This window comes from Podarcis vaucheri (assembly GCF_965113315.1).
Source record: "Podarcis vaucheri genome assembly, chromosome: 16".
NCBI lineage: Eukaryota > Metazoa > Chordata > Lepidosauria > Squamata > Lacertidae > Podarcis > Podarcis vaucheri.
Genome location: NC_138754.1, coordinates 25,310,818 through 25,334,882, shown reverse-complemented (window position 1 = coordinate 25,334,882; position 24,065 = coordinate 25,310,818). Strand labels below are relative to the sequence as shown.

Here is a 24,065-nt window from a genome sequence, read left to right as displayed (position 1 = left end):
GCTTGGAGCAAGACAATAAACGCTCATCCCTGTGGCCGTGACGCCCTCTGTGGCCAGAGAGCAACAGTGCGCCTCTGAGCCAGCACCTGAGCTTCCCTCATCCATCTCTTGAAGGTGCTGCATACACTAGAGGAGTCTCAACAAAAAATAATATTTAGAATATACTGGACCCCACCACGTTTGTTTTTTTTAAAAAAGGCTATCTAAGGTATCTAACTGTTGGAGATGCAATAGGGATAATGCTTCTCTAAAACATATGTTTTTTCATTGTCCCATGCTGAAAGATTTTTGGCAGAAGGTAACTCCACAGAGCCTAGGGCTTGCCAATCAGAAGGTCGGTGGTTCGAATCCCCGTGACGGGGTGAGCTCCCATTGCTCGGTCCCTGCTCCTGCCAACCTAGCAGTTCGAAAGCACGTTAAAGTGCAAGTAGATGAATAGGTACCACTCGGGCGGGAAGGTAAACGGCGTTTCCATGCGCTGCTGTGGTTTGCCAGAAGCGGCTTAGTCAAGCTGGCCACATGACCCGAAAGCTGTCTGTGGACAAATGCCGGCTCCCTCCACCTATAGAGTGAGATGAGCGCACAACCCCAGAGTTGTCTGTGACTGAACCTTACGGTCAGGGGTACCTTTTTCTTTACCTTTTAACTGAAACTCTCAACAGAACTGTATGGAACAACCTTATGTTTACAGAGCAAAAGGTCCTCTTGAATTACATACCCAGTGGGGTGCAAAGAGGCAAGTGGCAGCAGGGGACCTTACAGAAGGACAACACAAGTGGACTCTCTGTGCCCTTACCACAGCAAAAAGACCGATACTGATGAATTGGAAAAATAAAAATGTGGCTCCCTTCTACGATTGAAGATTTATACCAGGCGTGTCCAACAGGGGGCGAACAACGGCCTCTTGATCACTTGGACTGCCAGGGCGAAACAGGTGCAAAACGCCAGCACCCTGTCGCCTACAACTTCACTGTCTACAACTTCATAAACATCCATCTACAACTGCACTAGCATCTCTCGGTATTGTGAATAACACCGAACTTACCTTTTGTTGGCATCTTCATGAACTTATCTAAAAGACTGAGTTAAGCATTTGAAAAATCTATTGAAACAAGACATTATAAGTTCATTTTAGCCTGGGTAGTTCGCAAGTCTCTGTGGCTTTGATGTTTTGTATTTTTCTCAGAAGGTTGATGACAAGCTGGCCGCTTCCTTGATAAGGTGGCAGACACAAAGGGGAGTCCTCTTCCTGTCTGGTTCTCAGAAAACAGCAGCTGGGCTGATAACCACAGTGCTCTTGACTCTTGCTAATTCTGAGTCACCAAGGTGGCAAAATCGTTGAGAGATCTGTCCCGCTCCCTTCTCCATCTTAGAATTATAGAACTGTAGAGTTGAAAGGAACCACAAGGGCCATCTAGTCCAACCCCCTTCAATGCAAGAACATTTTGCCTAATGTGGCGCTCAAGCCCAGTAAGCTCTGTGGCTAAATGAGGATTCGAACCCAGGTCTCCGTAGCAGAAGTACAACTAACAGTCTTTGCCAACCTGGTGGCCTCCACTTGTTGCAGGCTACCATCTGACCCGGGCATCAAACACCATATTGACAATGCACATCTCCATGGAGAATGAAACTGATGGAATACGCAGAAATGGACAAATTAACGGGGAAAATTCGGAACCAACGCGATCAGAGATTCACCGAGGACTGGAATAAATTTACAGAGTATATCAAAAATGTATGTGAGGAGCAATTAACGCTTGTTGGCTTTCAAGAAGCTCTGTGAAAATGATTGATAGAAATGTTGCTTAAAAGATATGATAAGATTAAGATTGTTAAAGCGCAATATAAATTTAAGAAATGCGAGTAATTGTGATAATATGGAAAATTGTCAGACAGGCTGAGGGAAGTCTAAAAGATGTATATGTTAGAAGTGGATGTTAAAGATGGATGGAATATTGGAAATTGAATAAAATTAATTATAAAAAAAGACAATGCACATCTCCAACTCCCCCCCAATGAATCTTGGGAACTGTAGTTTGCCCCTCACAGAACTACAGTTCCCAGCACTCTTGACAAACTACGGTTCTCATGGGTCTATGGAGATGGGGGAATGCTCTTTAAATGTATGTACCCATCCCATGTCAGCTACCACACCCATAATTTCACAGTGTGATCACCCCAATGCCCTAAAATGACTCACTGGGACCAACGACGTTGCCACATTTGACAGCTGTGCAAACCACAAAAGAATCTTTGTCAGCAGGAAGAGCAGCAATCAGACAAGTCATTTTTGTGTTTTCTTGTATTTATTTTTGAAAGCACTGTAAAAGCAAGTACATAAAAGCTCTTGAGTACAATACGGAATCGAAGCCACGGAAGGACAAAGTAATAATTAAAAAGCCAGTTAACACTTGCTATTTATTTTAAGCATTTTTGCCCCACTCTTCCCACCCCCCAAAAAAGGCTCCCAGAGCAGCTTACATAAAACAACGAAAGGAAAAAGGGATGGTGAGGGAAGAGGAAACAAGCAAGCCCAGGCACCCGGTTGTTGGAAGTTATAATTTCTGACAATAGCCAGCCTGAATGGAAAGAATTCAGGGCAAGGAGAAGCCAAGTGGCTACAGAGCAGAGTGGCTACAGCCATGTGTGATGTCTGCAGCCAGATGGAATACCTGCTGCAACATTGCTATAATACTGAGGTCTATTGGCAAGGCTCTCTGTACCTGCGCTAGCTGAATTTTCATGTTGAGCAATGGAGGAATTCAACTCAGCAGTTGCACTGGCGGAAGCAACAGGTGGCTCAACAAAGTTTCCAAAAATGCTCAGTACTGCTGCAAATACATAGAGCAGGGGTAGGTACCCAAGGCCCGGGGGCCGGATGCGGCCCAATCGCCTTCTCAATCCGGCCCACGGATGGTCCGGGAATCAGCGTGTTTTTACATGAGTAGAATGTGTCCTTTTATTTAAAATGCATCTCTGGGTTATTTGTGGGGCATAGGAATTCATTCATTTCTCCCCCCCCCAAAAAAAATATAGTTCGGCCCACCACATGGTCTGAGGGACGATGGACCGGCCCATGGCTGAAAAATGGTTGCTGACCCCTGACATAGACCGTAAGGCTGGTGGCATGCTGAAGATGGGGGCAGAGCGTGACCTAACTGAGAAGCGAGTCAGAAAAAGCAGAGAGGAAACAGCCTGGGGGGTCCAGAGGTCTGCTAAGCTGGCCCACCCCCCAAATTGCAGCCCCCTCGGAGGCGGAAGTTCAAGTAGACGGTGCCGTGGGGAGCGATGTTGTAATCAGACAGCTTCATGCCATCTTCCAGGGGTTTCCCTTCATACGTCAGCCAGAACTGATCAGTCTGGATGTTCTCCTGCTGGCGAATTCGAGCTTTGAACTGGTTCACCGAATCCGAAGGCATGACGAGGTAGCTTTTGGTTTGGCCCCTGGCGTTATGCAGGAAGATGGGGATGGACTCCTCGCTCTTGACCACCAACAGTATGGTGTCCCCGGATTTCAGCCCGAATCTGGAGAGCTGGTCGCTGTCCTGAAGGTTGATGTTGCCGTTAGACTGGCAGGCCAGCTTCTGCTGATATGGGGACAACCCTGTCTTCTGGGCTACTTGGATTTTGAAATCCCAGACAGTTTTGCTGGCATGCGTGTCCAGGGAGTATTGCTCTCCTGACAGGAGTTTTACATTCAACCACAGGGCCTGGGAAGGAAGCAGAGAGTGTGGCGTAGTGGTTAATGTCAGATTAGGACACGGGAGATAAGGGTCATCTGTTGCCAAAGGAGCATGTGAGCCTGCTCTCAGGTGTTTCTCTTAGCCTAAACCAGTGTTTCTAACCGCAAAGCGCTCTATGTGGAGCTACCTTTGAAGGTGATCTGGAAACTACAACTAATCTAGAATGTGGCCGCTGGACTGGTGACTGCAAGTGGCCGCCGAGACCACATAACACCGGTCCTGAAAGCATCTCGACCCCCATCATTCAGCCCCAGACACCGGGGTCCAGATCCAAGGGCCTTCTGGCAGTTCCCTCACTGCAAGAGGTAAGGCTGCAGGGAACCAGGCAGAGGGCCTTCTTGGTAGTGGCACCTGCCCTGTGGAACGCCCTCCCATCAGATGTCAAGGAAATAAACAACTATCTGACTTTTAGAAGACATCTGAAGGCAGCCCTGTTTGGGGAAGTTTTTAATCTTTGATGTTTTACTGTGTTTTTAATATCTTGTTAGTAGGTGCCCAGAGTTGCTGGGGAAACCCAGTATAATAATAAATTGCTGTTATTGTTGTTAGTGGCACTTGCCCTGTGGAACGCAGGTTTTACTAGGTTTTTAATATCTTGTTAGTAGCTGCCCCGAGCGGCTGGGGAAACCCAGCCAGATGGGCACGGTTTAATAATAAATTGTTGTTGTTGCTGTTGTTGTTATTTCCTGAACCAGAGTATCCAGCTTTTTTGGACTACAACTCCCATCATTCCTAGCTAGCAGGACCAGTGGTCAGGGATGTTGGGAATTGTAGTTCAAAAACAGCTGGAGACCCCAGTTTGGGAAACACTGGCCTAAACAATATCTTTGTTCATAAGTGATGTCAATATCAATAAAATCAGAGAGTACTGCAAGGCAGCATAACGTAAAATTCAAATCTCTCTCTCTTTCACACACACACACACACACACACACTGTTCATGCAACCCATTCTCATTCGCTATCCATTCCACACAAAGAGCCATTGGTGGTGTAATGGTTAGAGCAGTGGACTAGGAGCTGGGAGACCAGGGTTCAAATCTCCACTCAGCCGTGGGAGGCAGTCACTGCCTTCTCTCAGCCTTACCTACCTCAGAGGGTTGTTGTGAGGGTTAAATAAGGAGGGGGAAGAACCGTGACTGCCACTCGTTAGAGAAAAAAGGTGGGATAGAAATCCAATAAAATAAAAATTAGGCTCCATTATTGTCAGTGGGTCTACTCAGAGCAACAGAAATAAATAAAACTAATTCTTTCTCGGGATGAAGATCTCAAAGTTAAGCTGCTCTTAAAGCCACAAGCGCTGTGGGTCAAACCTCAGTGCCTAGGACCTGCCGATCGGAAGGTCGGCGGTTCGAATCCCCGCGGCGGGGTGAGCTCCCGTCGTTCGGTCCCAGCTCCTGCCCACCTAGCAGTTCGAAAGCACCCCTAAGTGCAAGTAGATAAATAGGTACCGCTTTATAGCGGGAAGGTAAACGGCGTTTCCGTGTGCTGCGCTGGCTCGCCAGAGCAGCGTTGTCACGCTGGCCACATGACCTGGAAGTGTCTCCGGACAGCGCTGGCCCCCGGCCTCTTAAGCGAGATAAGCGCGCAACCCTAGAGTCAGACACGACTGGCCCGTACGGGCAGGGGTACCTTTACCTTTACCTAAAGCCACAAGAGCAGTACAAACCCGTTTTTTCCGAGTCAGTTGGCAGCCCCATTTCCTCCTCTTCCTCTCACACACCCCTATGGATGTTGGGGGGGGCAGGTTAGGGTTAGGAGGCATCTGAAGGGAAGTTTTTAATGTTTGATGCTTTATTGTGTTTTTAATATTCTGTTGGGAGCTGCCCAGAGTGGCTGGGGAAACCTAGGCAGATGGGCAGGTTATATATAATAAATTATTGTTGTTGTTGTTATTATTATTATTATTATTATTATTATTATTATTATTATTATTATTATTACTACTACTACTATTATTACTATTACAAAGATTTTGACAGATTTTCCTGAGCACTTGGGGTCAAAAGAAAGTAATTTAAAACAACTGTTGTTGAGATATTTCATTCCGAATCTGCTAGACAGAGCCAGAAAGAGGATGATGACAGACGGGTCTCCTGCCCCACCGCGCCCCCCAACCCCAGAAATCCTGGCTACACGCATTCAGGCACCCACACTCCGCTAGCGGTCCTTTTCCTTACCATCCTGCACTTTTGCCGTCTGGGTCGTAGCAACGCCTGAAGTCAGCGATTGGGACACCGAAGCCAACAGCTGCCGTCGGATGCTCAGCTGACGCGGTCTGGCAGCAACTCTTCCTTCGACTGGCCTTTTATAGCCGCCTCGCTTTCGCGATTTCACCGGCAGGGGGCGCTTTCTGAGGAAAGCAAAACGGAGCGAAGCGTCTCCGGGAAGAGTTCGCTTTCCTTTTCCTGGGCAGGCAAAGGAGAAAACGAAACCGATTAGAGACCTTGACGATCTGGTCATTGTTTTGATCTTGCAGCAAAGGGCAAGAGAGAGAAAGAGAGAAGATAAAAGGGACGGAGCGGCTCCCGCAAGAGGAAAGATTTCGACACCTGGGACTTTTTAAGCTTAGAGAACAGGCTCGAGTAAATAGGGACACTATTGTGGGAATCGCTATTCGGGGAGATAAAAGTGCATTTAGAAAAATGATGCGTGGCATGGAGAAAATGAAGTTTTTTCTCACGCTCTCATAACACTATAACTCGCGGGCTTCCCATGAAAGTGAATGCTGGGAGAATCAGGGAGATATTTACAGGCAGCACGTAGTTAAACTATGGAACTCACTGCCACCGGAGACAGCGACGGCCGCCCGCTTAGATGGCTTTACAAGGGGATTAGACAAATACACGGAACAGAAAGCTATCCATGGCAGCTAGCCACGAAGGCTATGCTCTGCCTTCACGGCTGGAGGTGGCGTTTGTTTGTTTCTTTGTTTGTTTGTGTTCTGCTCTATAGGGACATGGGTGGCGCTGTGGGTTAAACCACAGAGCCTAGGGCTTGCCAATCAGAAGGTGGGCGGTTCGAATCCCCGTGACGGGGTGTGCACCCGTTGCTTAGTCCCTGCTCCTGCCAACCTAGCAGTTCGAAAGCACATCAAAGTGCAAGTAGATAAATAGGTACCGCTCCGGCAGGAAGGTAAACGGCGTTTCCGTGTGCTGCTCTGATTCTTTAGAAGCGGCTTGGTCATGCTGGCCACATGACCTGGAAAAACTGTCTGTGGACAAACGCCGGCTCCCTCGGCCAGTAAAGCGAGATGAGCACCGCAACCCCAGAGTCGGCCACGACTGGACCTAATGGTCAGGAGTCCCTTTACCTTTTATTCTGCTCTATACCCACAGGTCTCAAGGGCAGTCCACAACATAAAATCCCAATACAGTGGAACCTCGAGTTAAGTACTTAATTCGTTCCGGAGGTCCGTACTTAACCTGAAACTGTTCTTAACCTGAAGCACCACTTTAGCTAATGGGGCCTCCTGCTGCTGCCGCGCCGCCGGAGCACGATTTCTGTTCTCATCCTGAAGCAAAGTTCTTAACCCGAAGCACTATTTCTGGGTTAGTGGAATCTGTAACCTGAAGTGTATGTAACCCGAGGTACCACTGTATATAAACCACAAAATACATACAGTGGTACCTCGGGTTACATACGCTTCATGTTACAGATGCTTCAGGTTACAGACTCTGCTAACCCAGAAATAGTACCTCAGGTTAAGAACTTTGCTTTAGGATGAGAACAGAAATCGTGCAGCAGCAGCACAGCAGCAGCAGGAGGCCCCATTAGCTAAAGTGGTGCTTCAGGTTAAGAACAGTTTCAGGTTAAGAACGGACGTCCAGAACGAATTAAGTACGTGACCAGAGGTACCACTGTAATCAAAACAAAACCAACTCAATAATGCCCCCTGCACACACATTTTAAAAGGGCACTGGATGTCAATCAGCCAAAGGCCTGGTTCAAGGGGCATGTTCTTGCCCATCACTAAACTGGGTGCCACTGCAGAAAAGGCCCTTTCTTGTGTTGCTGTCCTCTGGTGGAGGAGGGTCTTGAGGAGATGGGTTTTGAGGAGGTGCTTAAAACCTCCTTCTGCCACAGGTTCATCATCCCTGGTTTAAAAAACAAAACCGGCATCAGGATTTTTTGGGGTGACGGATGAGGACGACAGTGCTCTCATCCTCTGTTGAAGCAGTCCCTGGACGTGAAAGAAATGGGCATGTGATTCTCTGAGTTCTCTGTGGTTGCCATTGTTATAAGAATTTTAAGGTTATATATATATATGAATGATAAATGTTCATAACTGCGTATATAAACCACATGTATGAAACCCCACAGAAAAAGTCCTGAATCCATTTTGTTCCTCCCAAATTAACCTCAAATATATCTCTGCAAGGTTGAAGGAAAATGGAAAAGCCTCCTCATTGTCTTTTTCGTTCACAAATACTGTCTTAAGGGTATGTCTGTGACCATTAGCAGGTAACCTGGTACTCAGGTAACAAGGCACTCAGATTTCTGTTGTAGACCGCCTTTTCTGTGATGTAGGTACAGTGGTGCCTCGCAAGACGAAAAGAATCCGTTCTGTGATTCTCTTCGTCTAGCGGTTTTTTCGTCTTGCGAAGCAAGCCCATTGAAGGATTAGCGCTATTAGCGGCTTTTAGCGGCTTATCTGCTGATCAGATCAGCTGATAAGCGGCTTAGCGGCTTAGAAAAAAGGGGGGGTGAGGAAAAAAACCCAGCAGGAACTCACAAGACATTGTCGTCTTGCGAAGCAAGCCCATAGGAAATTCGTTTTGCGAAGCACCTCCAAAACGCAAAACTCTTTCGTCTAGCGAGTTTTCCGTCTTGCGAGGCATTAGTCTTGCGGGGCACCACTGTATGATGTATCTGGGAGAGGGGGTCTTGAGCTACACCCCTTCTGTGATGTATGTGTGATGTTTCTGGGGGTGGTCTTGGACTCCGAGGCGGGGAAATTAAAATGTCTATATAAGGGCAGGCACACCTTTGTTGTGGGTCCTCCTCCATCCTCCTGCGTGTGAGAGGAGCACACTTGCAACAGCTTTAATAGAGATCAGGCTTACTAGCTGCTTTGCTTCTCAATATTCTCTGGTTGGCCTCTGTTATTTTCTCCTACTGATAGGGAACCCACTTAAGGACTCTGTACGGCTCTTGGATACCCCATAAGGGAAGAAAGGCAGATTTTGTTTACAACAGCATTGAGGATGACAGCACCATTGAGGGTGACGACACAGTCTTGCAATTTTGACCTTGGCCAAAAGCACTTGCTTCATTCGGATCTACTTTAACTTTCTGTTTCTATTTCCCCATTCCATTTCCCCCAACTGACTGGCACAAAAGAGCAGTTAGCCGTCAACCATTCTAAAAACAAAGTGGTGATTTTGGGGAAGAAGAGAAAACCTCACAGATGGGAGCTTGGACAATAAACCTCTTGAACAACAATGCCTGAGCTTGGGTTTTAATTCAAAACTGTTCTGGAAGCCGCACATACTTGCAGCTAAATTGAAATCCTCTCACTCTATTCACTCTTTATTGCAGTTTTCCAGAGTTGGGGGGGGGAGTTTAGTTGCCCCCACCGTTGAGGTATTTCAAAAGAAGATTGTGCCACAATTATTGTACGGTGCAGAGATTTGGGGATATATTAATGTCTTCCGATTAGAAATGGTGCAGAACTATTTCCTGAAATCACAGTCGACTGTCCCCAAAGCTACACCCGCCCCCTTTTTAAGAGCTGAAATAGGGCTAATCTCCTTACAAACCAGTGTACATGTAGCGCTAGCCCTATACTAGCTGAGGTTGTCTAGCATGATTGATTGCGTGACTGCGGAAAGGAATAAAAAAAACCCCATCCAAACAATGACTATCGGCAGTGCAGGTAAGAAAAATAAATAAATTTTAATTTTTATAATCTACAATACTGTCTTGTTTATTTTATAGTACAGTACATTGATTATTGCTTTCATTTTATGGATCAATGGTCTCGTTAGATAGTAAAATTAATGTGAAATTGCTGTTTTAGGGGTTGTTTTTAAAAGTCTGGAACGGATTGATCTGTTTTGCATTACTTTCTATGGGAAAGCGTGCCTTGGTTTTGGAACACTTTGATTTTGGAACGGACCTCCAGAACGGATTAAGTTTGAGAACCGAGGTTCCACTGTACTTGGCTTTATTTGCTCTGAGTAATAAAACTAAAAGGTTAAGAACAGTTTCAGGTTAAGAACGGACCTTCGGAACGAATTAAGTACTTAACCCGAGGCACCACTGTATCTGAGAAACCATAAACTTGTTAATACTTATAAAATAAACTTGTTTATTTGGTTCAATTTTAACAACTGTATGAACTCAGTGTGTACCCGAGAGTAACGGGTTGGTGGCAGTGGGGAAGCGAGCACAGTGGTGGCACAGGGATCAATAGACCGTTAAACGTCCGGGGACCTTCTGTGATTACCAAACCGAGGTAGACTGTATTTGCTTGTATTCCTTTGGTGGTGTGAGATGTTGGGGCTGGTCTAGGGCAGGGGTAGTCTCCCTTTTTATACCTACTGCCCACTAATGCATCTTTCTTGATGGTAAAATTTCCTTACCGCCCAGCAGTGCTCGATGGAAGGAGGATTCAGCTTGTGCCATAGAACCCGCTGCCGCCCACCTAGAATCCTGAAACTCCCACTAGTGGGTGGTAGGGACCAGGTTGACAGCCCCTGGTCTAGGGTGTGGTTGTTTGTTTGTGATTGGCTGTGGTGAACTTTGTTTTTGTGTGTGAGTGGGGTGTGTGTGTGTGTGTGTTTGGATCAGGTCAGCCAGATTGATTCGAATGCTGTTGGCGGGTTCTTGTTATTGTCTTGTTGGGCTGTGTATGTGATAAAGGGGAGCCATACCGGGGTGGTGGCATCTTCTTCTATTTGTCCCCGTGTCAGTTTCAGTTTGTTGGTTATTTTATCTAATAAGGCTGTTTCCCATACTATTTGGTACCATTGGTCCATGCTTACTCCTGACAGGTCTCTCCAGTGTCTGGCTATGATGCTTCTGGCTGCTGAGAGAAGGTGGGCTATGAGCTCTTTATGATGTCAGTGGCATCCACTTCTATCCAGAAGAGACCAGAATGTTCATGGCTTTGGGCCTAGAGGCCTCAGGCAACTATTAGCATTCAGAAACCCAGCTCCCAAGATGCATCTGTTGTAAACAAAATCTGCCCTTTACCTTATGGGGTATTCAAGAGCCCGTATAGAGTCCTTATGTGGGTTCCCCATCGGTAGGAGAAAACAACAGAGGCCAACCAGAGAATATTGAGAAGCAAAGCGGCTACTAAGCATGATCTTTATTGAACTGTTGCAACAGGGTGCTCCCCTCACACGCAGGAAAGGAGGAGGACCCAGAACCAAGGTATGCCTGCCCTTATATAGACATTTTAAATTCCATGCCCTGGAGGTCAAGACCATCCCTCCATACATCATACATACATCACAGAAGGGGTGTAACCCAAGACCACCCCCCACAAACATCATACCGACATCACAGAAAAGGTGGTCTACAACAGAAATTTGAATGCTGTTGTTTTTCCTGTCTGCCAGGTTATCTGATAATGCCTTATCTGATTGCCTTTCTTGGTAGTCTGGCTATTCCTTTGAGATGGTGATTTCTTAATTACTGAGACAATGGGAAGGTTCCCTCACCCCCTCCCTCCTTGCAGAGAAAACATTTGGTCAGTTTGTGAGTCAAAATGGTTTCAGGCTGGTCTTCCTGTGCTGCTCCACACGTGTGGTCCACATATCTATGTACGTGCTAGATTGGTACATTTATGAACATTTATTATATATATAAGACCTTAAATTTTTTATTTCAATAGCATGGAAAACAATATAAGCCTCTTCAGACACCCACGGAGAGCTTCTCTTACGACGAGGCTGGAAGGGGTCTCCTCAGAGTATGGTGCAAGAGTATGGCTCTTCCCAGGGCACTTGCAGCTGGAAGGAAAATGAACAAAAATGTAGTTTCCATCTTGCCTACATTTCATGTATTTTACACCCGACTTAATACTGGAACACTCTCTCAGATGTTTATTAAGTGATACTTCCGGCAGAGCTTTGGAAATCTACACCTCACAAACAGAGACCGGAATTTTCCTGTAGGCCAATCAGGTTGTGGATTCACTTCCACCTGGAGCTGGATTGGGTGGCTCCTGCGGACCAATTATACTGCTGCACTGTTTTAGGACCAATCAAACTGCTGCATTCTGAATCCTATTGTTCTAGGACCAATCAGACTGCTGCATTTTGGATCCTATTCAAGTCAGTACATAACAGGTGTCCTAACACTTTAAATGCATGGTGCTTGTTTACATCAGTGTGAATGTGGCCCTAGAAACCCCAGTTCCAGGGGCCACCAGGTGGCGTGTTGGAAGATGGCCGACAATAACATCTCTCTGGCCCATACGAGGTAATTGAGGGGCTGCTATGGGAAGTATGCAGTCTTCCTACCCCGCCAGGAGATGGGGGGACGCTGCCTTGCCAGCGGTGTTCACAATGCACCCCCTGATCCGAGAGATGGGGGTGCCGAACACTTGGCATGAGCCCTCGGTGAAGTCAGATCTTCCTGACGCCGATTCCAATTAGCGTGTGCTGGTTAGCTTCAGCTCGGAATTATAATTGGAAACATACGATTGGAATGAAGCTGAAGCACATATATCAAGTAATGTTCGAGAGATAAGACTGCTGAGTAATGGATCTCTGTGACCGGGAGTGACGGATGGATAAGTAAATCTTCTGATGAATCACCACTAGGAGACTGTATGTTTGGAATGAAGGGGGGTGGAGGAAAAAACTTTTTTTTCCTTTGCACGATGTGATATCAATAACCCTTCACCCCAGATAGAAATAAGATCGTTGCGTTTTTATTATTCACAAGCAGGAATTCAAGAACTGTGTGGGATGGATTATAACAGGAGAGAGGATTGGTGAACGGTGAGAAAGAGGAAAATTTTCATGACACAGTTAAAAAATGGCGTCTCGCCAAGACAGGCTTGCCGGAGAAAGAAGGACAGGGGGAGGAGAATCAGGATCATTCGAAAGAGAAGGAATGTTGGAACGCAAGCTTGACCTGACAGAGCCTCCTGATTCATTTGATTTATTTGGCAAGCCTGAGAAAAGTAAAGGACAGACCGAAGATTAATTATTATTATTATTTTATGCAAGCGTTGAACAGAGGCTGTCCCTGAGTGATATGATCTTTGGAGAGTACAAAACCCACACAAAGGATGCCTGTTTTCAATCTGCTTGTGAAAATTATCAGATATCGCAAAGAAAGGAATATACAATAACAACAAGAAGAGAAAGAAAGTAATAAAGGACTATCTGGATTGAACTGGATAGAACTGTCTAATTAAAGCAGTAATATAAGTGATGTTTGGACTTGTTCAGAGTTTTGGACTCTTGCGGAGCTTGATGTATGGGTACCCCCAACAAAATTTAAATTTTGGCTGTATAATTTGGAACTAATGTGATTTGGATAATGTGATGTGATTGGCCCGTTAATAAAAATTATTTTTTTAAAAAAAGAAACCCCAGTTCCGTTCAGGAGAGATGTTGGGGAAACAAAGCATTTCTGTGTACATAAATTGAGGGGCAAGCTTGCTTTCCCCCATCTGTTGCTTTTATTAGGGGAGGACTTGGAGGATGATTAAACTTTGGGTGGGAATAAGGAGGAGATACATAAATGCAGACGATATAGATTGGAGTTTCTGTTGAGTGTGCTCACCTGGATTGCAAATCCTCACTTAGCAGAGGTCAGTCCATCAGGGCAAATGGGGCATTGCCCCACCAACCCCCTGCTTCCTTACTTGCAACCAGTCCAAGGGGTGGCCACATCCACCGGTTCCCTCCTGAGTATCAGTGTTACCCTTCTAGGACTCAGCAGAGATAATATCGCTGCTTCTGGCTCCAACTGTTCTTGGCTAGGGCGCCACCTACTGTTGGCCTCCCTGCCTTCTGCACTACCAGTAATAAACACACTCCAGCCACCTTTGTAACTAGCAAAAGTCACCCACATCACACATTCTGTCATCTCAGTCCGTGAGAGCTGGTTGCTCTTTGAGGGCCACACTTAGGGGCCACATATCACCAGCACAGACTTGACAAGCTGGAATGTGAGTAGAGAAGGGCAACCAAAATGCTTAAGGGCCTGGAAGCCAACCTTATGAAAAGTGATTGTGGGAGTTGGGTATGTTTAACCTGGCCGAGAGAAGATTGAAATATGAGAGCCATCTTAAAATATCTGCAAGACTGGTTTTCTGCTGCTCCAGAGGGTATGAACCAAACCAATGGATTCAAATGACAAGGATATTCCAACTCAAGTTTAGGAAGAACTTTCTAAGGATCAGAGCTGTTGGACAGTGAAACGAAATCCTTCGGAAGGTGGTAGGCTCTCCTTCAATGGAGGTTTTTAAACAGTGGCTGGATGGCCAACTGTCAGGGATTATTTATTCCTGCATTGCAGGGAGTTGGACTAGATCAGTGTTTCTCAACCTGTAGGTCCCCAGATTGTTGGACTACAACTCCCATCATTCCTAGCCAGCATGACCAGTGGTCAGGGATGATGGGAGTTGTAGTCCAACAAAATCTGGGGACCAACAGGTTGAGAACTGCTGGACTAGGTGGTTGGCTTGGGGTCCCTTCCAACTCTACTGTTATAATAATTTTAAGGTTTCAAATATAAAAGAAATATTCATAAATGCGCACATATCTAAATATATAAACCATGTATCTGAAATAGTACAGGAGAGCAATCCTGAAGCCATTTTGACTCTCCCGATGGCCTCAAATATTCCTCTGCAGTAAGGGAGGCCAATGGGGAAAGCCTTCCCATTGTCTTTTCAGTTATAAATCCTGTCTTAAGGGCGTATTTGTGTATGAATAGGGTGAGCCTGTAGCCTGGATTCAGGAATTAAGTATGAACCATCACAGAAGAATGGCCAGGCTGCCCAGGTAAAGCAATCAAGTGACCATTATTAGGTATCCTGGCAGACAGGATTTCTGCTGTAGACCGCCTTCTTCTGTGATGTATGTATGATGTATTGGGGGGGGGGTTACTGGGCTACAGGGTGGGCAATTTCAAAAGTCTATATAAGGGCTCGCACACCATTGTTCAGGGTTCTCCTCCCTCCTGTGTGTGGTGAGTGAGGACCCTGTTGCAACACTTTAATAAAGATCAGGCTTACTAGCCGCCTTGCTTCTCAATATACAGTCACACCTCTTGTTACGTTCGGTTCAGGTTACATCTTTTCAGGTTGCGTCTCGCGGCGACCCGGAAGTACCGGAAAGGGTTACTTCCGGGTTTCGCCGCTCGCACATGTGCAGATACTCAAAATGATGTCACACGCATGCACAGAAGCGGCAAATCGCGACCTGCGCATGCGCAGATGCGGGTTGCGTTCTGCTCATGTTGAGAACGGAGCTCCGGAACAGATCCTGTTCGCAACCAGAGGTACCACTGTACTCTGGTTGGCCTCTGTTATTTTCTCCTACCCATAGGGAACCCACTTAAGGACTCTATACGGCCTCTTGAATACCCCATAAGGGAAAAGGAGCAGTTTTTCTTATAATACTAGAATACTATGATTGTATGCTGCCCTCACCGGCACATTCCAGGGTTGAACCATGGAGCCATCGGGTTTCCTGAAGAAGCATGCCTGCCTAGCACAATCCGCAGCCTTTTCTGCGAGTAGATCCCAGCGTTTCCCCTCTCCTACGTTCCCAGTTGGATCTGCTGGGTCAAGAATGACAGGCCTAAAATACAGGGACAGGAAAGATTTATTAGCCTCAGGCAGGAGCGAAAGAGCCCTATCCTAGAAGCCAGGCCCACCTCCCACCAAGCAATTGGGGGGGGGGTATAGGCTCCTCCTCCAAACCAACTCATGGTGGTTATGGGAAGCCAGAAGTATCAGGAGATGAAGAAGCACCAGCCCTGAATAAAGATACCTCTCCTCACCTCTCACCACCACTGCTATGGTCTGTATTTGAATAGAAGCCCACACTGAAGATCTGCTGCATATATGCTGGTTGGTTTGTTTGTGATGCGCCTGTGTGTTCATGGGTTTGAGAGTGTGGGAAGGCAAGGCTCGCTTTCACCATGTCCATTTTCTGGCTCTGCTTGTTCTGAGCTCTGGCGCCACCTACTGTTGGCCTCCCTGCCTTTTGCCCAACCAGTCCCAATAAGCCACACCCACTCTAGCCACACCCACTGCAGCATGTAGACCTCACAAAGCAGAAAAAGATTACCTCACCAACAGAAAAAGATTAGCAACCTCAGCCTAGGGATTTGCAGAAACCCCCAATGTTGAATAAATAACAATGACACTAGATTAACGAGGGGACCCTAAGTAAAACTCACAAGGCCCACACCTCTGTTGCTCCCAGTTTTAGCCAAATCATGTTCACTGACTCACCCCAAGCCCCCATTTCCTTTCAAGCACAATCAGAAAGGGCTCATTCCCAGTTTTGTTAGCTGTGGTCTAAACCACAGAGCCTAGGGCTTGCCAATCAGAAGGTTGGTGGTTCAAATCCCCATAACGGGATGAGCTCCTGCTGCTCGGGTCCCTGCTCCTGCCAACCTAGCAGTTCGAAAGCATGCCAAAGTTCAAGTATATAAATAGGTACCACTCCGGCAAGAAGGTAAACGGTGTTTCTGTGCGCTGCTCTGGTTCGCCAGAAGCGGCTTAGTCATGCTGGCCACATGACCCGGAAACTACGCCGGCTCCCTCGGCCAATAAAGCGAGATGAGCGCCGCGACCCCAGAGTCATCCACAACTGGACCTAGCGATCAGGGGTCCCTTTACCTTTACCTTGATTCTCAAACGCCTTGGTACTCAACTTGGAACCCAAACACTGCAAAACCAGAAGTATGTGCTCGGGTTTGCAAACTTTTTCAGAAGCCAAACACGCTCCATTTTGAGTGTTACACTTCTGATTTGAGTGCCACACTTCCGTTTTGAGTGTTACGCTGAGGACTGTCTGTTTTTGCTATTTATTTTGCGTTTTTGCAGCTTTCTTATTTTTGTGACTGTGTGGAACCCAGTTCAGCTACTGATTGATTGTGTGACTGCAGTACATTGCTTATTGCTTTGATTTTATGGATCAATGGTCTTGTTAGATAGTAGAATTCATGTTAAATTGCTGTTTTAGGGGTCGTTTTTAAAAGTCTGGAACAGATTAATCCATTTTGCATTACTTTCTATGGGAAAGCGCACCTTGGTTTTGAAACGCTTTGGTTTTGGAACAGACTTCTGGAACGGATTAAGTTTGAGAACCAAGGTACCACTGTATTTTGATTGTATTGTAGATTGATTGGTTATGCTGGGTTCAATAGCTTCTCTCTATTGAAGCTGCATCTTGTAAAACTCAGATCTTACCCACCCACATCTTAACAGATGCGCAGAAAATCCGAAGATAGATTCGGCTTACAGGGCATCTGATTCAGTGGGTAAGATCAGGTTTTCGTAAGGCACAACTGCGAAACGAAGAGAAATTGATCTCAGATCTGGGGAAATTAATCGATACACAATACATGTGACTGACCCCCGAGGCAGGTCATCCAGGTGTTTTTCAACTTCCATCAGCCCCAGCCTGCACAGCCATATTGCTCCGACTCCCATCAGCCAGCTCTGGTTGATCTGGAGGGTGCCAGATTAGCAAAGCCTGCCCTGAGTGGACACCCACTTCTATAGTGGGATCAGCCCTGTGTTTGAGATTGGGTTGCCATATGTCCTCTATTTCCAGGGTAGAGTCCTCATAGTGATCCATAGTTAAAAGTAAAGGTAAAGGTAAAGGGACCCCTGACCATTAGGTCCAGTCATGACCGACTCTGGGGTTGCGGCACTCATCTCGCTTTATTGGCCGAGGGAGCCGGCGTACAGCTTCTGGGTCATGTGGCCAGCATGACTAAGCCGCTTCTGGCAAACCAGAGCAGGACACGGAAACGCCGTTTACCTTCCCGCCGGAGTGGTACCTATTTATCTACTTGCACTTTGACGTGCTTTCGAACTGCTAGGTTGGAAGGCGCAGGGACCGAGCAACGGGAGCTCACCCCATCACGGGGATTCGAACCGCCGACCTTCTGATCAGCAAGTCCTAGGCTCTGTAGTTAAAAGTAGAAGTTGGCAAATGTGTCGTCTTTTTTGCTCTTTGAAATATGGCAACTTTAGAGATCTCCTGCATCTCTCAGAGAACCACCATTCTCAGGATTTCAACTCTCACTTTAAACATACAACAGATTTGCCCAAAGAACTCTCTCTATACAGGAAAACTCTATGGGGAAGGATGTAAAGTTGGGAAATATAGATGGAAGAGTTGCTGTTCATTTGATCCATGGTGCAGGAATAGGAGGGGTTACTAGTCCATAAGAGGTTCCCTATTTTCACCTGCAAAATGGCAGCGCCTAAGAGAGAGGCACAGAGAATACTGACCTGGGTTTTCGGAGTTGAGTATGCAGGTATTTCTTGAGAGTCTCATTCTGAAAGTCATAGTATTTTGTCCAAAAAATGCAGAGGTCTCTGTACTGTTGGATGAGCCAAAGGACCGTCCGGAAACCTTCCGCCATGTCGAAATAAGTCCTCTTACCATCTTGTTCCCAGGCGTAGACAGCCAGCAACTCGAGTGCATACTTTGGGGGCTTCGATTGCAATTTCGGCAGCTACAGTTACATGGGAGAACGTATTAAGTATAGCCCACAGCAATACAATGGGTAGCACCAATGGAAGAATATGAAAGGATCAGGCAGCGGAATGGGATATACAGGCTGGCAGTACCTGACAACTTAAGACCAGAATTCACAGCCATACCCCCTTCTAAGATTATGCAACCATCTTATACTTATACACTAATAATAATAATTAGGGATGCATCAAAGTTATCAGTGCAGATCTCCAGGTGTTGCCTTTTGGCTAGATTTACTATTTTCTGTACACATAGATGGGCAAATGACTTGGAGTGTTCCAATATCCCCTTTTGGAAAGACTTAAATTTTGTTTGATGTGAAGTTCCATTGTACATAACAGAACTTCACCCTATTCTCTTGAAACTGAAGAACCTGGCATTTTCAGTGTTCCAAAACGCTTTCCTTTAGAACAGGGTTTCCCAAATTTGAGTCTCCAACTGTTTTGGGACTATAATTCTCATCGTCTCTGATTGCTGGTCCTGACACTTCACTGAAGACCTTTTCTTTCCAGCAGGTTTTTAAACCGAATTCTGATTTTTAGAGTTTGTACTCATTTTTAGTCTTGGGTTGTGTCTGTTCTCCCACTTGGTTTCCAGTGCTAGGCTTTTAATTTGAATTCACACATGATCTGAAGTGTGTGTGTGTGTGTGTGTGTGTGTGTGTGTGTGTGTACCTGTTTGTACCAGTATTTCACCAGACGGATGAGACTTTTCAGTTTGGTAGGGCGCTCCCTGATGAAGTCTTTCTGCAACTCGGTGAAGCAGGGAGAGAACTGACCCCCCTGGCCTCTGCTGCTGTCGATCAGTCTGATGTACACCTGGGGGTCAGGCATGCCGCCCCAGTAGTGACCTGTTTTTCAAAACAAAGACGGGGTCACAGGTACAAGGAGTAGCAGGTGATTCAGGCTCCACCTGCCCCTTTGAACAGCCATGGCTTCTCTTCCTGGGAACTGTAGTTTGTTAAGGGTACTGAGGCCCCATTCTCCTTTGCAGAACTACAATTGCTATAGTTCCCTGTGATGAGGGATTGACTGTGTTATAAGAATTCTAAGGTCTCAAATATATAAATTAAATGTTCAAAAATGTACAAGGCAAACACATAAGTATATGAACCACTTGTCTGAAATAGTACAGGAGAGCAGTCCTGAAGCCATTTTGACGCTCCCGATGACCTCAAATATTCCTCTGCAGTGGGGAACGAAATGGGGAAAGCCTCCCCATTGTCTCTTTGCTCACAAATCCTGTCTTAAGGGTGTATTTGTGTATGAATAGGGTGAGCCTGTGACCTGGACTCAGGAATTAAGTATGAACCATCACAAAAGAATGGCTAGGCTGCCCAGGTAATGCAACCAGTGACCATTATCAGGTATCCTGGCAAAACAGGATTTCTGCTGTAGACAGCCTCCTTATGTGATGTATGTGTGATGTTTTGGGGGTGGTCTTGGGCTACAGGGTGGGCAATTTCAAAAGTCTATATAAGAGCTTGCACACCACTGTTCAGGGTTCACCTCCTTCCTGTGTGTGGTGAGTGGGGACCCTGTTGCAACAGTTCCTTGAATAAAGATCAGGATTACTAGCCGCTTTGCTTCTCAATATACTCTGGTTGGCCTCTGTTATTTTCTCCTACCGATAGGGAACCCACTTAAGGACTATATACAGGCTCTTGGATACCCTATAAGGGAAAAGGAGTTGTGTTTTTTTCTGGGAATGGTAGACCTGTGAGGGGATTAGAGGGACTTCTGGCAACTCTTGGTGCCCTTAATGAACTACAGTTCCCAGGATTCCTTGGGGGAAGCCATAACTGCTCACACTGCTGTCAATCGTGCTTTACATCATAGGTGGTGTGAATGGGGCCTCCATCCCGAGGCAGGTGGACTTACCGAGAGCATCAAAGGCCGGCAGGACATCAAAATCAATGTACTCTGTGAAATGGCCAGAACGAAGTTGGAAGCTGAGCACCCGTGGGTTGTCCCACTTTGGTTTTTCAATCCGTACTTCTATATCGCTCCGTATTCGTTCCCGGCATTGCTTGAGCCTCTTCTCAATCTCCTGGATGATAAACCACCTGTCTCTCTCCTGGTCTTCGTAGCCGTTGAAGATGTCAAGGAACAGCACAAGGTCAGCATCCGAGCCCCCTTTCAGAGCTGTGCCTTTGCCACTTGAGCCACCCTAGGGAGGAAAATCCGATGATGCCTCATAGAATAGCCTTGTTTCCCTGCACCCTGACGAATGAGTACCAGGGGCTGATTCCAGGCAGGTCAATTTCTAGCTTGTGTCAATTTCACACGTATCAATCAATCAATCATAGAATTCTAGAGTTGGAAGGGAGTCAAAGGGTCATCTACTCCAACCCTCTGTGATACATAGATATTGGAATCAGGCTTTTGCGTGGGGGCAAGTACACTTCGAAATCCTCCACCCCATTGCAAGGGCTGTACGCCTGAGCACTGGCGGAGGAAGAGGGGTGCGAGGGGAGCGTACCGCCCCCGGCGGCATGATGCCAGTGGGGTGCCATCACGGTCCCCCCCCCGGCACCATGCCCCCGCAGGTGGCACACCACACCCCCAGGATGCATGCTATGCCCCCAGGACGTGCGCCAGCCACACCCACACCTGCTCTCTGCTCCCCTGCCACAGCATGAAGCTCTGCCACTGCGCCTGAGTCATCCAAGGCCTGAAGCTAGGTTCAGACAACCACAGATCGCTGCAATTTGGATTGAATGACCTCGAGAGGTTTGGGGTTGCCAGGGGATGGAGCATCAGGAAGGAAGGAGGGGCATGCATCAGGTTCCGCCTCTCCCCCCAAAAGGGCTGCAACCTACCTAACTTCCCAGGAGAAGGTAGGATCCTGATGCCACCTGACTCTAATGCCTCCCTGTAGAGCAGGAGACTCTTCATGGGAGAACTAATTCCAGACTCAATCCAGAATGGGGGAAATCCTGGGTCCGTGCAGGGTGTAGGTTTGCTTGAATGGGGCATGGGGGACATGGGCAGATTCACTGGGGCAGGGGAGGCTATGCACTGTCCTACCCATTAGACACCTTCCATTCTGGGACTGCAAGACAGTAGTGGGCGGGTCCAGGGGCGAAAGTGGGCGGGGCAACCCAGTGCAGGTGGTAGCTTTGCAGGTAAGGCAAGTTCCTGCGCACACCCCTCTCTGTCCTGCATTGATGCAAATGAAAGGGATGGTCAGAGTTCAAGGATGCATCCCAACCAGGGGAATGTTTGTTAGAATTCCTGCTCCATGATTGCAGCCATTGGGTTTTTGTCTTTCACATGACATGGTATGTTTTGACTCCACAGAGTGGGAAGTGATGGAGACAGGGTGTTTGTGTTACTGTGTTCCGTGAAGTGGGACTATTGTCCTCTGTTCTTTCTCTCTTTGCTGTCTGATGCTAGAGAGAGAGAGAGCCATGTTGCAGTGCTCTGTGTGTGTTTATATGTAAATAAAGTAGATTAGCCAAAATGCTGAGTTGCTGAGGTCTGTCACGCAAGGTGCGCAAACTCTGAGGATTCCTAAGTGTGCTGGTGTCTGTTGGCATCGGCCACTGTGATGTTCGGGCAGAAGAAAGCTTTTGAAGTTCCCGAACAATTGACCAGGAGGGAGAGAACATGCCAGTCGGGCCTGTATCTCTGCTAGGGTCCTACTCGAATGTAAGCTGAACTCCTGACAATGATCTGGGGGGATTCCAAGAGCCACATAGAGTGGCCCTCATATCTCCCTTAAATTCCCATCCACTATCGGAGCTGGGCTCAGTGGAGACTCACTCACTGTCAAAAGTAAATATCATTTAAGTGTTTATCTACAGATTAGGCTTGCTCTGCCAATGTGTCACCAACTGGGAGTGGGTCCCACCCATTCTGGCTCCACAAGTGGACTTTCCCCTTCTGCATTTTGGGATTCGTGACTCACATTGTTATACACTGGTACCTCAGGTTAAGTACTTAATTCGTTCCAGAGGTCCGTTCTTAACCTGAAACTGTTCTTAACCTGAAGCACCACTTTAGCTAATGGGGCCTCCTGCTGCTGCCGCGCGGCTAGAGCATGATTTCTGTTCTCATCCTGAAGCAAAGTTCTTAAGCCGAGGTACTATTTCTGGGTTAGTGGAGTGTGTAACCTGAAGCGTATGTAACATCTTGGGTCCTCCCTCCTGATTCATGAAAGGGCTACAACATTTAACCAATTAATTGGCTAGATTGTGTTAGTTGTGTTAAATTAAATAAATTTGGTTTGATTTGTATTAATCTGGAAAACTAATAAAGGGCACTTTTGTGGGGAAGGAATTCCCCAGCTCAGGGAATGTCCTCTCCTGGGCTCTCTTCTGAGGACGGTGGAGCTACCAAGAGCACCCACCTTAATAAGAGAGTCACTTAGCAGCTCTGTGTACAACTGAAAGAAGTCTGGGAACTCTAGCTTACCCATCACAGAGCTGCAACCTACAATCTACAACCTTAACAATCTACACTCTCGTTCTCTTCCCCACTCCCATCGCTCTCTCTTTGAACCTGCCCACACCGTTCTTTCTTAGCACCCAGACTCTGGCACTGACCTTGACAATCTTCAGCACCTTGGGTCGAGGAGGGGTCATATCCCTGAAGCAAGTGGATTTCAGGAATTCACAGATGATGTTGATGGCACTGCACACCTGCTGATTAAATTCCTTATTGGGCTGGAGATTCTGCAAGATGAAAGTGTCCAGTTCTTTGGGTCGACAACTGTAGAGGAGGTCCATGGTAGAGGGGTTGAGGCAGGAGAGACGATCCAGCAGCTCCTGGGTCCGCTTTCACCTCCGCTGGCAATAAAGAAGGAAATGCCTGCTTTTTGAACTTGTCTTTTGTCTTGTCAGTATTTGCTCTGCTCTGCCCTGTTCAGTTTCGTTTCCCTAAGTTTCACTTTGCTCAAAACAGCGGCTTTAATCTTAGCATAAACAGGATCAGAACAGAAAGCAGGAGAGTCATTTCCCTAAGGCTCTTATAATAACAATAATGTATTACTTATACTCCACACATCTGGCCGGGCCTCCCCAGTCACTCTGGGCACCTCCTACAGGGGATAGGGCAGAAATGTTGATTTGTTAAAGGCAAACTCTCTCTCTCTCTCTCTCTCTCTCTCTCTCTCTCTCTCTCTCTCTCAAGCCTCCATTGAAACGTGGAATTTCAAACTTTTCTGTGCTCTGGTCAAGTAAGGGTGGTGGTGCATGGCCGTTCTTAGTTGGTGGAGCGATTTGTCTGATTAATTCCGATAATGAACGAGACTCTGGCATGCTAACTAGTTATGCGACCCCCAAGCAGGCGGCGTCCAACTTCTTAGAGGGACAAGTGGCGTTCAGCCACCAGAGATTGAGCAATAACAGGTCTGTGATGCCCTGGGATGTCCGGGGCTGCACGCGCGCTACACTGACTGGCTCAGCGTGTGTCTACCCTATGCCGACAGGTGTGGGTAACGCGTTGAACCCCATTCGTGATGGGGATCGGGGATTGCAATTCTTCCCCATGAACGAGGAATTCCCAGTAAGTGCGGGTCATAAGCTCACGTTGATTAAGTCTTTTGAGAGCCAGTGTGGTGTAGTGGTTAAGAGCGTTGGACTCGTAATCTGGGGAACCGGATTCACGTCTCCG

At 46.9% G+C, this 24,065-nt stretch overlaps 2 protein-coding genes across 2 annotated transcripts; both read right to left on the bottom strand.

Moving 5' to 3' along the window:
* Positions 1-2,287: 2,287 nt before the first annotated feature.
* LOC309521339 (ubiquitin-like protein ISG15) lies at positions 2,288-6,041 on the bottom strand. The gene is made up of 2 exons (XM_082203723.1): positions 5,923-6,041; positions 2,288-3,710 (listed from the first exon to the last, which is right to left on the bottom strand). The coding sequence occupies exons 1-2, from the start codon at positions 5,923-5,925 to the stop codon at positions 3,216-3,218; spliced, it is 498 nt and encodes a 165-aa protein (XP_082059849.1). The 5' UTR covers positions 5,926-6,041; the 3' UTR covers positions 2,288-3,215.
* Positions 6,042-11,560: 5,519 nt separating this feature from the next.
* OAS1 (2'-5'-oligoadenylate synthetase 1) lies at positions 11,561-23,388 on the bottom strand. The gene is made up of 6 exons (XM_082203383.1): positions 22,997-23,388; positions 20,328-20,616; positions 19,122-19,297; positions 18,198-18,424; positions 15,372-15,522; positions 11,561-11,706 (listed from the first exon to the last, which is right to left on the bottom strand). The coding sequence occupies exons 1-6, from the start codon at positions 23,177-23,179 to the stop codon at positions 11,662-11,664; spliced, it is 1,071 nt and encodes a 356-aa protein (XP_082059509.1). The 5' UTR covers positions 23,180-23,388; the 3' UTR covers positions 11,561-11,661.
* Positions 23,389-24,065: the final 677 nt, after the last annotated feature.

Coding starts and splice junctions, on each gene's coding strand:
- OAS1 (XM_082203383.1), bottom strand. CDS start 23,179: ATGGACCTCCTCTACAGTTGTCGACCCAAAGAACTGGACACTTTCATC. Junction 15,523..18,197: donor ACTCAACTCCGAAAACCCAG/GTCAGTATTCTC, acceptor CCTGTATTTTAG/GCCTGTCATTCTTGACCCAG. Junction 11,707..15,371: donor TTCAACCCTGGAATGTGCCG/GTGAGGGCAGCA, acceptor TTTTCCTTCCAG/CTGCAAGTGCCCTGGGAAGA.